The following is an 18542-nucleotide window of genomic DNA, read 5'->3' on the forward strand; positions in this document are numbered from 1 at the left end:
TAACCCCAGCCCCAAAAGGATTCTTGATGTTGCCAATCAATCAATCAATCAATCTTAATCATTCTAAAGTGTCATTTTTTTCTGTAAAAATGTGATCTTTTTGTATTATATTATTTTTATTAAAATCGTTGGATAAAATGAAAAGGGAAAGAAAGAAAACGCTAGGTCGAACATAAAAGAAAAAAGGATAAGGAAAAATTTATAGTCAGGGCTGGGGATGTGGCTCAAGCCGTAACGCGCTCGCCTGGCATGTGCGGGGCGCTGGGTTCGATCCTCAGCACCACATAAAAATAAAATAAAGATGTGTCCACGAAAACTGAAAAATAAATATTAAAAAATTCTCTCTCTCTTCTCTCTCTCTTTAAAAAAAATTTTATAGTCAAAGTTTTCAAAAAATTTCAGATGATTTGTTAATTTTCTTCACCATATAATAAGAAATATCACAGTTTAGGGCAAGATTAATGTTTCTCTTCTCATTTCTTTTTTTTTTTTCAGAAAGGAAAATGACTAGTTATTCCACAGAAGCAAATAGAGGGAAATGAAATTTCGTGTTACCGACTAAACTGTGGATAATTGAAATAATCTAGCAATACAATGACCTGAACTTGGACCTGGGAGGAGACATCAACTGAAAAGGCAGCTGGAAGCCCAGAATGTGCCCATCCGTGAGATGATGGATCAAAATTTTTCTGGCCAGCAACATGGAGCTAGATTTTACCACTGTGTTGGCTGTGGGTTGGCTCAGTGGTTTTCTCAAGCTTGGGGACCAGTCCCTTAGGGTTGCCATGGAAAAGGGCTTTCGGTACCGCTTAATCAGATGGTGGTGTGGGGAAGGAGCAGGCATAGTCCTATTTGTTTGCATTAACAAATGGAGTGGTGAGAAAGATCAAAGGGAAACCGAGAAGATTACTCAAAGGAAACAGTTAAGTGGAGAAATAAAGAATGAAATTTAACTTCTCCCCCAAAGAGAATTAGTCATAAGAAAATGCAGGCATTTTTGGCTAAACCAGAAATCAAACAGAAACCACCTCCATTTTGAGGTCCAGAGTTACCCAGCACAGGATGGGAAAAGGGCCCCTGGATAGGCAGTCCTCTCTGCACCGGGTTGAGTCCCAGCTTTCCGAGCCTCAGTTTCCTCCCCTGTAAAGAGAGAGAGCAATGCCCCTGCTGCATGCGATGACAGAAGGTGACCAGCAAAGTCCCCCTCCCCCTCTCATCTACAGCCACCCTCTGTGACTTGAGATAGATGGCTTTTGGACCTTATCTTCCAAATACTTGAGATGCATCTTATAGCTAACTCCCGCAAGTGAGCAGCAATTTCTAACTCTATCTTGAAAGAATTATTCCAAAACCAAGAAGATGAAGGGGAGGCAGTTAGGAAAAACTGTTTGTGAGAGGACAATCGGTTTAAGGCGCCTCATAGAAAAGATGAGTTCCTAGCTTGTCAGGAGCCAGGTTAAGATTGCTGCTTTGTTTTTATCAGAAAGAAGGTAAAGGCGGGTCATGCTGGGCTGGACAGGAGGTTAAGCAATGCCGAGGGCAGCATGTTGGAGTGGGCCCCATTTCTTTCTCTCATTTTCATGTACGCATCCTGTGACTAAATCCCAGGAAGTTAATAGGTCAATTATTTACTTCCTGGGAGCCTAAGCAAGCACCCCGAGCACCTTCATTTACTATATGCCATCGAACAGAGCTGTTCCATTTTGTTGAATTTGTGAAGATAAAAAACAAGACACATGAGCCATATTTCTGGAAAATAGATTCTAGTGTGTAACAGAGACCCGAGAATCATTTTCCTTTCTTCAGATAAAAGCAAAAGAGAATATATACTCCTTTTTATAAAAGTAGCTTTTGTTTGGCCCACGAGAGGCCAAATTCTCACAGAATACATTGGTAGAAGCACTTCTGCTGTACCATACATTTTTAGTTGAATAGATTGAAAAATGTTCAAGCCTACCAAAGACCCGGGAGGGTCATGTTAGAATCATGGGTTCTCTGTTGGGTGGTTTGGGTGCTGGGGATGGAAGCTCTGGGGACTCTACACATGCTAAGCAAGGGCTCTGCCACTGAGCTCCATCCCCAGCCCAAGAGAATGATGGGATCTCAAGACCTGGGGGTTTCCTGGGCTTGAGCGTGGGTGGCTTTGGATCAGGGAAGTTCCTCATGGGGGAGCGTCCAGGGAGGACTATTCCTCTCCTTTTACAGTTAAGGAAACTGGACCTTGGAGGGATTATCCAGCTCAGCTCGTGCGGCTGGCAAAGCCTGGGTCAAACCAGGACTTGTGACTCCTAATTGTGCTGCTGTGACCTCGGGGCCCAGCTACAGGTTCTCAGACTATGATTTTTGGTTTAGTTGGAAAATACCTGACTTTTCTCCCAATGAATACTCCATTCACTTACATAATAGAGGCTTGTATGTAATGCTAACAGGTGCATTTTGTGATGAAAGAAATAGGCAGTTTCTTTTCATGACCAGATGGAATTCCCAGTATTCTCCTGATCATCATTAGGAGAAAGCCAGCTGCCCCCAGCCTCTGCTGACTGCAGCCAACATGGGGACCCACTTTTTCCTCACCCACCCGTCAACACTCTGCCCCAGCTGCTGTGAGTCAGGAGTCACCGTGTGGAAGTCCCACCTCTGTCTAGTCTCAGTGAGGGATACTTGGTATTTTCAGACCATGCTGAGCAGGAACAAAATTATTTTGCCTAAAGAATCTGTAACTAGGCTTAAAGGTTGGGGAGGGCTGGTGGAAACATTTTGTTCCTGTAGGAGTAGATCGTGCCAGGCTGGCCCTGGGAAGTACCTCTCCTTAGGCAGAACCAAGCTTAGCCTTTCCCCCTGGAACTAGGGAAAGGCTGCTGTGTTTGGCTATAAAGGGGGGTGGTGAGCATGTTAATTCGTACTTTCAAGTAATAACAACAAGACCAGCCCTTTATGGAGGTCCTAGTTTTCCTAGGTATGCTAAATCTCACCACAATCCTTCAAAATAGGTTTTATCATCATTGTCATTATCCCTGTTTTACAGATTAGGATAGCAAAGTTCAGAGAGTTCAAGTTGTTTTCCCTGCGTCACACAGCTAATAATGACAAAGATGTGAACTAAGCTATTTGACTCATGCTCTGGGCTGCTCTAGGCTAATGAGTCTGAACTTGACTTGGTAGGATGTGGTCCAGCAGGGTTGTATTCATTACACAAGTTAGCCAGGAGGTTAATTTAAGTGACATCTATTGACAGAAGACAAGTTGATGAGACTCAATTAGCACAAAATACTAAAATACATGTTCAGCCTCTTTTGGAGTAGGATATTAATTGTAGAACATTCCTCTACGAGAAAGCAGCTCAAAGAGAAATAACTAGTTCACTCAGAAGTCTCGAGACCTCCTTCTGTGAGGCAAGACTGGGCAAGTGACTTCTTATTTATCCCAAAGAAGAACAGATTCAGCAAGAAAATGGAGCAGGAGGCCTGAACAGAATTCTATCAGAGAGGAAGTCCACCTCCCATCTTCCCCTGGTGTGTGTGGCCTCCAGCTTCCCTGTTTCTCTGACTGCCATTAGCAGTCATGAGGGCTGGAACTGCACAGTCACACAGATCCCTGCTTGCACCCACCTGGCCCCCACCTGGCCCTTCCTCTCTGCAGCCCCCAACCCCCCAAGGATACTGCATCAGGGTCTATGGACTGGGTTCCAGAGTTTTTCAGCCTTGGTCCCTTTCTTTTCTATTCCCATTACAACTACAGTAATTTAGGACCCTGCAACTTCTCCCTAATCGATGCTGTAGGATCAATCTTTGTAAAACAAGACTCTGTCACGCCTGTGTCTGCAAACCATCCGATTCCTCATTATCCACCCAATCAAATCCAGACACCTTCACCCAATACCCAAAAATCTTTACAGATTTTCCTAAGCAGAGCTTTTTTTGACTCTCTGTCCATCACAACTGACCTGAAGGGCCCAAGTTGCAATCTGCACTTTATCTCGAGAGCCTATGTCACTTGCCACCTCCTCACTTCTACTGGTGACCTTTGCTTTGCCTAGAAAAATTAATGAGCCTATCTCATGTGTGGCTGGCCCTTGCTAACTTTCAGTGTTTCCATCTGCCTTATTCCATTTCAACATCGCAGTTTCTCTGCAAGGAAGATATGCTTATACTTGTTTAAAAATCAGAAAATAATGGCTCAGGAACCTGAGGTTCCAATAGCTGGGGTCAGGGATGAGGCGAGGCAAGGAGTCAGACTTCAAACCCATTGCTGTGCCCACAGCTTGGATACTTTTCTCTCTCTCCTCATCCAGCCTTTCTCAGGGTCCCTCCAGTTTCTAGTTTTCAAATTCTACCTTGTTCTCAAAGTCTGGCTGAAATCCACCAATTCTGCACCTCCCCAAAACCAACCTAGAATTGCAAGCTCTCCCTTCTCTGAGCTCTCACAGCTCCTTGTACAACTTGCAGGGCACTTAAAGCAATTAGGAGAACAGGCCTGAGTGTTTGTGCAGAAGGAATTGATGCCAGCACAGACCAAGATCTTAAAACCTTTTTGATCATGACCCTATTAAGAAATGTATTTTATGTCACCACTGAGTAGAAATACGTACCCACACGCACACCCCTTGAAATGAGTGTCACCAAACAACAATTACTTCTAATTCTGCCATGCACTTTCATTTACTAAAAAAGTTCTGGTTAGCAACCCACTGAACTGATCCTGAGAAACGCTAATGAGTTCTGAAGAGCACTTTGAAAAACTCTGATTTCCATCTTATCTGTCTCTTCTAAATGGCCTGACAACATTGTTAAAGGTTTGTAAAAAGACTGGGCTAGCAAGAGAGGTGCGTTCACCAGGGATTTAATCTCTAGTTCTGAACAGGAACACAAACACTTCTTACAAGGCTAAGCCAGGAAGGAAGGACCTCGGCTGGAAAGCATCAGCTCCGACTTGCAGGAAGGTCATGGGCAGGGATTCTTAGTGAGCTAATTCATGGGGAGGGGAGCGTCCATTCCATAGCAGGAGATCTACAAAAGGGAGATTTTAGGCCCTGCAGACATGCGGGGTGAGAAGACTTCTCAATAAGTCATGTCTACAGATTGAGAAGAGACTTATGTGCTCATCATAATCTTGAGTATGGCCGGAAATCAGTTAGAATTTAAAAATAATAAAAATGTAATAAAGTTCTTTGTTTATATCTGCATAGTGAGTCTGAGGGCCTTCAGGCCTATAAACCTGTCAGTGAATTTAGTATCATTTCAACTTTATGAAGCACTTGATGTTTGCAAAGTGCTTGTACAATTACCAATTACCATAATGTTCATCTTCTGAACATTTTGGTTCAGAGAAGGCCTGAGGACTTCAGACTAAACACAAAATGAAAAAAAAGTTAAAAAAAAATTGGCCAAGCTAGTTAAAGACCAGCCTTCTGAGCTTGTACTGCTGGAGCTGTTTGGGATATGGGGTATGGGCTGCTGATGCTCTTGGGAGCCCAGAGCCTACAGTGTGTACAGCCAGCCTTGGTCACCCACCTCTTGTGGATGATGCTGGCATGCTGCCCTTGGGAGTGCTCAGCAAGGTTCTTGGTCTCCATGAGGCAGGGGAAGAAAAGGCAAAGGGCTGGGCACCTGTAACCCAAGCCGTCAAGGTCATGGTAAGGAGTGCGGGAAGAGGTGTTTACAGGCACTAGGGGAATAAGTAGCCAGCAAAGGGACAAAGCTGCTACCATCTTTCCTGTTCTTGCTCTGGAGCACACATTAGAGGGTTAGGAGTAGATCTGCTTGGCATCCTGTCTGAGCTAGAAATCAGTTCTGGCCATGTTTACCGGCAGCAGGTCAGTGGAACCCAACGCATGGGTGGATTTCAAGGAATTCCAAGGAAATGGCTTCAAGGGATGTCAAAGGCAGAGGTTTCAGGATGTGTCTGTTTCCTCTGGGAAGAGGTCAGCTCTCCTGTGTTTCTTCCCCTACATTTAAAAGCCCACAGCGCCAGCTCCTCTTGGCAGGAGGCTGCCTCTTGAGGGCTGGTGAGATCTAGTTTACCAGTTGGAGAACAAAACACAGCCTTTTCTTTGAAAGTGAATTTTAATTCAAACATTTTCTGTTATATTAGTTAAAACCTCTGTCAGAAACACTCCAGTTTCTGACTGTGGATGGCTAACGAAATACCAGAAGGTAAGCCGAGAGGCGGATGGGAAGCGTCCTGGTAGACCCCGACCCTAATAATTATGCCACTGGATTCTTTTCATTGGTGGAAATTTAAGAAGACTCAACCTCTAAATGGAGTGATACTTTTACATTTTAACACATTTATATTTGGGGACACATGTTGAATGGGTCCGAAATATCCTTCAAAGTAGAATGAGAACGTTCCAGTCGGAGTTTTCAGGAGCAACTGTCTGTCCTGGATGGTTTTCAGTTCACTGTTCTCTCTGTCACATCATTGTCTGCCCAGTCACTGGGCCTCTTCATTATAACTAACCACACTGAGTGACTCTGCGCCTACAGCCCCTGCATTGGTCTCCTGCTGTCAAGAAGAGAATCCATCCTCTGGGCCTTGACAGGTGGGACCATGACAGTTGTGACAATCTGCTCGTATGAAAACTCCCCAGTTTCACTTCCCACCAGTTGCAATGAATCTCTCACCATTTTCCAAATGTCCCTCATCCTGCTTGTGAGGATTCAGCAAGAAGGTGTTTCTGTAAACCTGGGGAATCAGGATCTTACCAGACACCATACTTGTTAGCACCCGGATCTTGGGCCTCCCAGCCTTCAGAACTGTGTAAAACAAATTTCTGCTGAAGTATTCTGTGGCATCTGCATGAATGGGCTGAACAGTCCTCTTTGCTTAGAACTGTACTGAATGAAGTTCACAGTGCATTGGTGGCTGGTGTGGCTACCTTAGTAGGATGCTAGCTAGCATCTTGGGGGCAGATAACATTTCTTATTTACCTCTCTGACTTCAGAAGGAGGTAGAAGACATAAGTTTTTCTAGGGAAAAAGTATTACAACCGAGTTCATTTAAAACAACCAAATAAAATGTGAACAAAAGATTATTATTATTATTATTATTATTATTATTTTTTTTTACTGAGGGAGATTAAAACTAAACCCAGTTTTGGAATTATGTCGTATATAGTGCCTGATAAGTGACTGTCACAGGGATGAATCAGACTTGTGACAGAAAGGGAACTTTAAATGACACTTGAGCCCGTGACACACCATTCTATCTTTAGCATGCAACAAAAATATGGAATTAATACCAACAGGAGAGAATTCTGATGATGTCAGGTGGTTGGGAATAAGAGCTTCCTGCTTTGTTTTGAGAGCTTATCCACGGTCCCAAGAGAGCCCCCCTCTCTTCTCTTTCTTGCAATTCTGTACCTTTCAGGCAGATTTATTCAGGTGCTCTGTCATCCATTCAAGCCCCACTTATCACAGGAACTTCCCCCATGTTCTTCCCTCCGCTCAGAATGCTCTTCCTCCCTTCTCATTATTGAATTTCATGTTAGGAAGTCCCAATCTCTCCATGGACCTTTTCCCACTTGACTGCAAGAAGACTCTGTATTTCTGCAGCTAGCTCTTCTTCCATAACCATCATGGTGCTTATCTCTTTGCCCACTCTTATTTATGAGGTGGTTGGACACACATTGAGCATATATCATCACCATCTTCCCTGCGAAGAAAACCTTAATTAAGGCAGGGCCATGCCTGCCCAGGGCGCTTTGTGTGTTGTCAACCACAGCTTCACATGCAGACAAGCGCTGAGCATCTGCAGTCCCCAGAAAGACCCAGGACCCTGTCTCACTGTCAGGTGATAATACGCGAAGCCGCAGCCAGGGTCCATGTTGATAATGTGCTCCTAGGTGCTCATGAATTGGTTGGCAGCCTGAAAATACCTGGCGGCTACAGTTGGGAAGTGACTATGTAACAATTAAAGAAAATTTATGCTAAATAATCTCTTTTCCCATGTGGAAGAAATATTAAAACTAAATCCAATATAGGCAACATGAAGGCAGCACGCACGTTTTTGTAAGTCTTGACATTTTTTCCCCCTCTCATTTTTTTTCTTAATAAAATGATTCATTACTGACCTCGAAATCTCCAATGTAACATCACATCGCTAATGACAAAACACCACAGCTTCACCTGGAAGGTACAATTGAAAGATTTCCTTTATCGCAAGAAGGCAGAAGAGGAATAATTATCATCAAAGGATTGTGTTGCTTCCATTGTGGAACAGAAAAAAAATTGCTGCTCTTCTCTATCAAGCCCAAATTGCTATCTTTGGTGTAATTTTCAGAAAAATAACTATGGGATGATGGACTCTAACTTAGAAAAATCATAAACGAAACAACTGTATGTGCAGGATAAAGGACACAAAAAGTCCAGCTTAACTTAACTACAGCCATTTGCTGGAGATCAAATAAGAAGAATAGCGTCTGACCCAGAACCAGCATGAGGCCTTTTGCTTATGGAGACTGAAGATGTTCTGATGGTATTAAAATCCAGCGGCTGCAACGAAAAATTAATTCCAGAATGTACCAAAATGGAAAGTGGGATTGCTCACAGGTAATAAAAAATGATGAATGATTACATGGGGATTACATGGTGCCTCTCTTGAGGAGTTGTGGCTGTCAATAGGTCATAATAGTAACATTTGTTGAGCTTTGGGTAGATTCATTGAATCATCAAAAGAGTCCACTCAAGTAGGAACTTCTACTATCCCCATTTTTCAGATGGAAGATAAATAATTTTCTTAAAATTACACAACCAGTACTGGACAGGTCACATTAACCAATCAGTAACAACTGACCCCTAAGGCACATACTTTCTTCCATTTGATAAAAATCAACAGTGGAATGTCTAAGTGATTCTCTATTCCATAGCCTTGTTCCTGAAAAGACGAGTCCATCTTGCTTAGGCAGCAGCCCACACAATCCCTCTTGCATTCCCTCTTGGGTCTCCAGGAGAGTTTTATTCTAACTATCAAGTATCACAATGTATTTAGGCCACAGGATCTTGAGAAAACTGCACTCCTTGGGTGTTTCGATGAATGAGTTAGCATCAGTAGGAAGCCATCATAATAAGTAGTCAATTTTTTGGATGGACTCAGCCCAAGCAGAGGATAGTATGGATCATTCCCATTATATGGGAGGAGAAACCGTGGGAGATCCAAGAACAAAAGATAGCCCATGTTACCAGGTACTGTTCAAATTCCTTTCCGTTGCTTCCCACCAAAAGAGCATGAGAACTAGGAGGCTGGTGTTTCCATTCGGGGAGTTTTAATTTCACTTCACCTTGGTGCTGAGTCAAGAGCTGTCTGCCAGATCATTCAACAGCAGCACCTGTGAAGATGAGGATGACCAAGACCAGCCTTAGTCCCCAGTGATAATCAAGTGAACTGCAATCCCAGACACGAGGGGCCCGTGACCAGGCTGTGGGTGTACTCTAGTGGGGGTGCCATCTGGGGATATATTTAGAGAGAACCTTTAGAAAGCTGATTTCTTTTGTCTCAAATATCTTGAAATTTTGGTGCTCTCTAAAACCACTTGGCAGTTATCTGGTTATGTTTTGCAAGTGAGGACTACCATTGACGTTAATGTACTGCTCCCGTCAAGAATCTGTCAGTGAATGTGCATGTATGAATATATCACCATGCATTCCAATTTTGCCCATGACCACAATGCACCAATTAAAAACTAGACAAGCAGAAGGAAGACCAATAGGGTAGAGAAAGGGGACCCTGGGGAGGGAGGAGGAATATAGTATGTTATTTGCATTTATGTGTATGTCAAGATGAACCCCACTATTGTGTCTAACTATAATGCACTAAAAAAGGATCTGTCTCCCATTTAGTTCTGGTGATGTCAGAGTCTTCCTTTCCTGTGATTTCGGAGGGCTCTGGGGCCATAACTCCTTTTAATGAGGCAGAAAGCAAGCTTTCATGAGGGTGAGCATGCCTACTGTGTCTGCTGTTGAGTCTTAGGACCTAGTGTATTGCCTGGCACATAGTAGCCACTTATTAAAGAATCCATCGAACAAAGGATTCTCTATATCCTCTGCTGCCTCTCCTGCTGACTGATGAAAGAAAAACACACCTCATTTTCAGATTGGTGAAGCTTTTGGTGAGCGACAGAAGAAGCTATAGTTTAAAGCTGCTAACTGCATGCTAGGCACACTTGCAGCCACAGCATCACACACCTACCAATGCTGCTGGAACTTGTGGGCAGACCACAGGAACCAGGGTGGGACTGGGATGCTGGGATTCCTCAGGTGGGTGTGGCCTGGTCTAATGTTGATGATGAATGCTGTCTCCAAGTTCATCCTCAGATTCATCTTTTCCCTCCTTGGGGCTCCTTGCCTCATTTATAAAACAGGGATCGCAGAACTAACATTCTACGTTCCTCCGAGAGATCTCTGTGAGGTAAACTCAAGTCACTCACAAGGCTTTGGTGCCACCCCAATAAATAATTCATGGATGCTTCAACTTGTCAGGATATGGAAAAACTGCAACTCAGGGATCATCATTTAAAATGGAAACTGCTGCTTACAGTATTCATACCTACAATTTAACACCACTGTAACTGTGTGGCATATAAGGAATTCTGTCAAGTTTTAGGAGGAGAAGGCTTTTTTTTTTTAAATGTTTTTGTTTCTTTGGTTAAGATTATAAAATGCCATCACATTTAAATACATTAAATACATGGTTTCACGTACTAGTCTGAATGATCCTGAGATTCCTGCTAACTTTTCCTGGAGTGCAACTGCCACCTGTCACTATAGGAGGGGGTCTGGTGCCTACCACTTTTCCTGCCAAAATGATATATGCAAGAGCCCAGGCACCCATATATCTTGCCAAGGGCCCTCACTCTGTGGAATGAAGACTTTACTGGGCTCCTCATTCCAAACAAGTGATGGGAGGAGGTCTCCATCTTCTCTGCTTCACATAGCCATCACTGCATTGACATGCCAATCTATTGTTATCTCTGAGCAATCTTTACGCTTGGGTAACATGTTGGCAATCACCTAAGTTCTTATTGCTGGCACAGAGGAAGTGCTAAAAATGATTTTAGGCTGGGTTGTTTTTTTTTTATTTTGGAAAATGTCATTTTTATCCTGGGCCGTTCACTCTTGCAGCACTAGTATACATACAAACTTATGACCAGAGATGATAAATGATAGAATAGAAAGAGACTCCAGGAGGCAGGCCATACGGTGGGATCACAGTCACCTGTGAATAAGGTGACATGAGCAGGAGGAACCTAAGCAAAATAACTTTATCTTAAAATATGAATAAGGAGCCATCACTTTTAGCTTCTAAGCTCTTCATTATATGATGTTATGAGTGGGGAGGATAGGATAGGGGAATCTAAAATTTTGAGTTTGGTGCTGATCAAATCAACACATGATTGGTGAGAGGAGCTAAATTCAAGTCACCCACACAGAGGAGTAGCTTCTTATCCAGAGCCAGGCTTGAATGTACCAGATCATTCCACTAATGACACCTAAGTTACTAGGACTAACGTTTTGGCCATTTCTGTTTTCGTTTAAGAGGTCAGACTGCTTTGTGCCTTCTTAAAAAAAAATTTCATTTATATGAAGTCAGTAATGATAGTACTTTAATTGGAAACCTAGCCTTGAAATGGTGAACACCTGGGAGCATTGTTAATCAAGCTTACTACTGAATTAAATCTACAGAATTCTCATGGATATATTAAGAAGATTGATGAAAATAAACATTTCCTTTCCCCTCTAGCAAGAACGTACAGAGGAAGGAGGTCAGTTGAAGCAACTGGGACCAAGTCTGCTGAGAGGGACCGTCCCTGTCTAAGGAGAGAGATACTGAGGCTGGGCCATGCGTGGGTGTGCGCTCGGGGCAGCTTGAATGGGAACACTCAGATTATCCACACTTGGCCTTGCTCTGCCTTCAGATTCATTTAGTAACCTTTGGATAATGAATTGGCATTTCTGCTCCATCAATATCTGAAATGAAGGGGGCCCTGGATAGAAAATATCGTTCATTTTCTTGCTCGCCTGATCGATTCATTCTTTCATTCAACAGATAATATTTATTGAGTATTCACTCCTTGCCAGGTACCCTGAGGACAAAAATAGACCCAAATCTCTGCCCCCCGGAAAGCATATATCCTAAATAGGTGCTTAGAGAAGACCTGAAACTAAATCCATTCTGTGTCAGGTGGCGATAAGTGGAAAAAAAAAAATAAAATTAAGCAGGGAAGTACTGAGACAGTGCTCTTGGTAAGACTGCTGATTTAAACATGGAGCCAGGAGGGTCTCAGGGACAAGCTGAAGGAAAGAGGGGAAGGACAGAGGTATTGACTATCTGAAGGAAAAGTCAGTGCTAAGGCCCAGAAGCAGATTCAGCGCCTGCTGTGTCTGTGGAAGGACAGGGCAGCCGGAGCTGAGTGAGCCAGGAGCAAGAGCAGGCGAGGGGGGACCTGAGGGACCAGTGGTAACTTGAGCCTTTTCATTGCTGGAAAAGGGTATTTCTCCTCCTGGGGGATGGGATGAATTAAGAACTTGGTGTCTGGTTTATACCGTTGCCTCCTTTGAGCTTGGTTAGCTTGAGTTCTTCTCTTAGGAAACAGAACCACACTTAGATTCTTTCTTGTACATTTTTGCCCCTGAGAAGTGGAGGACTCGGGGACTCCTTCGTGAGGGTGCCTGCTGGGTGGCCAGCAAAGACCCCTAACCTTATTTTCACCCCATACATTGCCAACCAATGTTTGAAAAGTGAGCGCTGCACAACAGAATAGAAGAAATCATAATTACTCATGGAGTTTTCATGAACATATTGAGATACGAGGATTTACAGTTAGAGTAGGAGATACCGTGGACACAGAGTTGTGAACAGTGAAGTTCAACTTAGTATACTTAGGGACTTTGGAGTGACACAGGCCTGGACTTGGACTATGGAAATGAAATCTCATTCACTGTGGAAAGTTCAGAAAGTTCATTAAGTTATCTGGGAGTTTAGTTTTTCCACCAAGAAGAGGATAGCTGAAGAATGAAATAAAGCAAAAAGAATGGTTATAGAGATGACACAGACCCGTGTGCCTGGTGACATGTTTTCCTTCTCCTCCCCTACCTCTTGATTTCTTCTTTGCACTGCCATATTCAGAACTGCTGCCCACAGTGAATCATTATGCGATCTTAATTAATCATCCATTTTGGCACCGTAGGTTTCCAACCAGGCTCTTAAACAGGGAAGCCCAGATTTGCACAGAGACCAATCTATCTAATCAGCGGGCCATTTGTGCTGCCTTATACCCTCCCGACTCTCCCAACCTCCTGCCTTGCTGGGAGGTGAGATCAAACTCCAAATGCAAAGGCACTCAACCCAGTGCTTAACCGTTGCTCATTCTTAGTGAATATTAATTTGTATGACTTTTTTCCCCTGTAGTTTTGGGAAAAATTTTATGTTAATATGTGAATTACTCATGCTATAAAAAATAAGATAAAAAATGAGTGAACCCCAGTGGTTTGTTTTATTGATAATAATGATATAATTAAGAAGGTATTTTAATCCTTGGGTCTGAAATATTGGGCACCTACTGGATGTGCATTGGGTGCTGTGTGGACTAGTATTATATGTCAGCTTGATTAGAGTTCTCAGTTACACATAAACCCCAACTGACATGTGCTGCTGAAGACATTTTGGAGATGTGCAGAACATTTGCAGTCACTTGGTTCTAAGTAAAGGAGATTGTCTTCAACAATGTGCATGGGCTTATCCCATCAGCCACAGAGTCTTAAGAGCAACACTGCTTTCCCTAGGAAGGAGGAATTCCTCCTCAAGATTGCAATATCGGCTCCTGCCTGAGCTTCTGGATCAAGAGCCTGGCCTTCAACTTTTGCAGCTGTTAGCCCCCACAACTGTATCAGCCAATTCCTTGAAATAAATCTATATGTATATACATGCATATGTAAATTATTTTTCCTGTTTCCATTTCTCTGGAGAACCCTGGCTGATACAGGTGTGTTTGAAACCCTATTTCTTCTTTTTTTCTTTGGTCAATACTTCTTTATGCCATATTGGCACGAAATGATTTTACTAAAATAAAGCCTGAGTAGCTCTAAAGTGCATAATCCATTGCTTTCAGCTTCCTGAAAATTTCTATTTGGTCCATATGGGCAACCTGACCCTGGGATGAGGGATCACCCCTCTATTGACAATGGCTGGCATGGCCTGAGGTTCATGGGGCACATCGCTTGGGTTCTAGGTGAACCTAGAATGAACATTAAATGTCAAGTGGACAATTTGTCTCTAAAAACACATTCATCAAGAGATGGTGGAGTTGAGACTGGTTGATTTGCTGTTCTCTATGTAGACACTCAGAGGATAAGTAGGACACAAAAACTCTGCTGTCTAAGTGAAAATACATTTGCGTGGTGATGGCAGCAACCGCAGTTTCTAGAATGAATGCCCAGGAAGACAAATTGCCACACGAAGAGGTATTACCGGGAGTATAAATCTGCTTTCATTTCTGCTAGTCTGTCCATAATTGTATGGAAATAAACCCCTGTTGAAAAGTGAGACTCAAAACTATGATATCATCTGAATTTAGTGTCACTGCTCTGAGCTAAAGATTTGGGTAGGTTCCAACTTTCATTTTCTGTCTCCAAGTTAATTTTTTTCTGCTTTATTCCTTTTCTTCATTCTAAAGCTTTCCTTGAGGCACTTTCAGAGTTTGGGAAAAAAAAATCTTTTAGCACATTTTCAATGCACCATTTTCTTATTGTATATCTCATTATGTGTACTCTTCAGTCGAAGAATGTAAGAATAGCTTCGTACAAATTTGGCTATCAGATACTTATAAGAAATGGCAGGGGCAAATCCCACTTCTAGAAAATAAATCAACCCAAGACCATAAGCCAGCAATAACTTGCTAAGAACTAGCTTTCCTTGGGGAGACCAGAAAGGCTTCCGGTAGGTAATGAGACCAGAACTTGCAAGAGCTAGTTGATGGCCAAGCTGTACTGCTTCTTAGATGGTGGTAACTCACCCTGGCCACAAAAGCTTCAGACTGAGCAAGATGAGATATCTGGCCCGGGACAACAGAGCTGTCACCTCAAAAGCCCTCTCCCTCCACATCACCAATTTGTAATTCCTGGAACATTCTCTTTTGGCAGAGTTACTTTCTGATTCTCACATTGTTTTACTTTTGCTTATCCCTTCAAATGGCTTCTCTTCCCTTCTGTCTTAATTTTTTTTCTATTTTCTGCAGTTATTCCTTCTAACTTGTTTTCTTTCAAATGTGAATTTCCTATATATATATATATATTTTTTTTACTTTATTTCCCCTTTCCATTTTAACCTCTTGTTCTTCACTGGTTCTTTGTATTTCTTTTTTCCTGTTCTTAATTCTTCCTCTCCCACTGATTCCTTGTGGCTTTAATCATTGCTTAGGGGCTTAAAATCACCTAGTGACTGACATTTTTCTCACTGAAAGGAGAAGGACTTATGACCTTGGAAAACGAGCTACAAAGACTCAACACATTCAATTCACAGTGTAATTCTTTCCTTTCTTCCCTGTGCTTTTGCCTGGGATTAGAGATGGACGGCTTACTGCAACTCACAATGGCAAAGCACTTCAGGGCTGACTTCTCAGCCTTGAAACCACATGACAAGGTGTGTCTGAGCTCCTATGTTTACACTGATTGCTAGAATTTTAAAATTGCCCTTTACCAGAAAAAAGCTTACTCAAGTGAGCCTGGAGGAAAAAATGCCATTTTGCACTATGATGAACCAACCCAGTCTCCTCGGTCCTTCAGGGGCCTTCATTCTCACCCCACCCTCACTCCTATCCCTTCATTTTTTTTTACAGCGTGAAACAAAAGTTCACAAATGGGCTCCTCAGAGAGGGTGCAGGAAGAGCTCCAGGTCACCTGGGCCACAGGCTGCTGAGACCGCTCCTTACAATGCCATCCACCAAGCAGGTCCCCTTGGGTGACTTGATCAGAAGTAAGATCTTTACAAAGAACAGTAAAATAGATTCTTTAGGACCATACATCCAACATCATCATCTGGCATTAGAAAATATCAGATTGCCACCAAAACATCAAATACATGTGACGAAGAGATTTCACGTTAGCTCCATGTAACACTTAGGTATGAACTATACTTTTAAAAAAATCATTCTTTTTTTATAAGTTGGGCTGTGGATTTGCTTTACCTTTCGGTGTTTCTGGAGGAGCAGGAGCGCATACCTGGATGACAAGCGCTCAGAGTCATCCCCTGCCATGAGGCAGGATCTGCTAGGTCCCCACTACTAAAGGATACTTGTGGTCGAAGCCATACCACATCCTGAAGAGCCGAGCACTCTCCGTCTTTGTCACACTTTTATCCAAGTTATTTGCTCCCTGGAGAGAGAGAAAGAGACCATAGAAAAAGGCATTGGATAGCCAAATACATTTTAATATAAAAATACATGTCCAACTAAATTAAATTTAACTATATTAAAAAAAAAAACCTTTGTAAGTATAAGCATTTTTACTTAAATGGTGGAGACTCTGCCAAGCAAATTAGCTCATAGATCTTGCTGTGTGGATGAGACTTCTGAGATAATTCAACATTTACTTCTCTTAATAATCCTAATTTTATTAAAGAGCTAAGAAATGCCACTTTTTTTTGACTTCAATAAAAATGACATTTCTGTCAGATGGCCATTATGGGAATTCTGCTGTTTACTTTTATCAAATTTGGAACGAGTGGCATTTATTTATGGATTACTGAAAGGTCAAGGCTAAAGAAATGATAACAGTCTAATAATTGTTCCACAAGTTTCCACTCATTTTCCTTTTGACAGATCACTACCAAGGGCTGATTTTGATATCTTGCTGTTTAGGTGATGAAGAGTTTTCAAAGAGATAGTCCTGATGGGGGGGGGGGGCTGTGAGAACTGAATGTGTGTGTCCCTTCTCCCTTCCACAAGGGCTGTAAAGAAGGGAAGAGGAAAAGGGAATTAACGATAAAAGAGAAAGAGAAAATGTGTGATGGTGTTCACATAAGCGTGGAAGACGAAAATGTGAGAAAGTGGAAAGAAGGTGAAAAAATTCTGTGAACTTTAGAGAGAGAGGGAGATGATAAAAAATTGCAGTCTGGGGAGAATGTTCAGTAGCATATTCAGAAAAGGGAATTCCCACAGATTCCAATTATAATGATCTCTGCTGTTAAAAGTCTTTGTATCTTCATGTGAAGTTTTGCTTTTTCTAGACCCCCAATTTTTATCCCCAAATCATACCATGAGTTAGCCCCGTTCCCAGGTGGCCATTCTTCTGAGGACTTGATACATGGAAGACAATGGAAGCCCATTGGGTGCACCAACGGCAGCCCTTCCACAAGCCAGGCTGATTTGCTTTCATTTTGTTTTACTTTATTTTATTTAGTTTTTTTTTTTTTTTATTTTGGCTTTTTCCCAGCCAGTTCCAATATCTGTTGATGATAAATAGCTGAACATAAAGGGTTGTATTCTGTCCTCTGAAACATATGTACCAGCAGATGCTGTGGTCCATCTCTCACAAATGAAATGGGAATATGAGAAAGTAAAGCGGGGTCTATTTTTAGCCTGCCATTTATCCTTTGTGTAAAATGGTTGCAGCAGAGACTCACAGAGAAATTAAAATTCCAACTTTTCATTGCCCTTCTCATGGGTGAAGACCTCTGGTTCTTCAAATTTTGTTGTTTCCCAAATGGTGTTCCCTAGTATGCCACTCACTCCATACCGATGGAAACACTGTGCCAATCACTCAGGGAAGGATGGGTTGGAGAGTGTTAAACAGCATTTTTAGACCCAGAACTTCTCAGAGTCTTTAATTGTAAATGAGTATCATCAATTTTCAAGAGGGAAGTTTTTCTCAAACTTATTTAGACATGAAAACAATTCCATGTTTCCATTTCTCACTGTGGGACACCAATTATTAGTCTCATTATTTTTTTAAATTTTGATAGAGCTAAAATGTCATGCCTTCCTATCTAAAGTTAGAATGCATTCATATCCCCCGGCCCAAAAGGAAACTCCTATGTCTGGATATCCCTTTCTCTTTCCCTGCACCTATCTCTATTTCTTTCCCACCAAAAGGTGTCGAATTTGCAAAATGACTGCTGCACATAGATTTTCTTCATCATCTTGCAACATCTGTAACTTATTTCTGGGCCACCATCCCCCAACTGCATGTTGAATTTCAGCCACTGGCAGAACAAATCTGCTCACAGTGAACCAAACTAGTTAGAAAAGCTCTGGGATGACAGTGGGAACTATTCCCCACCCCCGCCTATATTTTCTTTTGTTTAAGACAAATAAGGACTTATATAGAGTGTTGTTTATCAACAGGCAAGGGTGATTTTTGACAGCTGATAATGTCTACTGACAAGATTCAAGATTTGAATAAAACTGATAAAAAGGAGTGCCAGCAAATTTCCTTTTTGTTTGTTTTTCTGTAAGGGGGGTGCTGAGCAGTGAAGTCTCCTGGCAGTCAGGAGCCCCGCATTCTAGCACCGCCCCCTGCAGTTGCTCAGCTGAGTGACATGGACAATAATGC

The 18542-nt window shown here is 42.3% G+C and overlaps 1 protein-coding gene across 1 annotated transcript in view; it reads right to left on the reverse strand.

Annotated features, from left to right (window-relative positions):
• The window catches only part of Slc9a9 (solute carrier family 9 member A9), a 538630-nt gene that overhangs the window by 77811 nt on the left and 442277 nt on the right, over window positions 1-18542 (reverse strand). Inside the window, exon 15 of the mRNA XM_077793762.1 lies at window positions 16285-16364. Coding sequence (XP_077649888.1) covers window positions 16285-16364 — 80 coding nt within the window. The remainder of the gene's footprint in view (window positions 1-16284; window positions 16365-18542) is intronic.

This window comes from Urocitellus parryii, chromosome 2 (genome assembly GCF_045843805.1).
Source record: "Urocitellus parryii isolate mUroPar1 chromosome 2, mUroPar1.hap1, whole genome shotgun sequence".
NCBI lineage: Eukaryota > Metazoa > Chordata > Mammalia > Rodentia > Sciuridae > Urocitellus > Urocitellus parryii.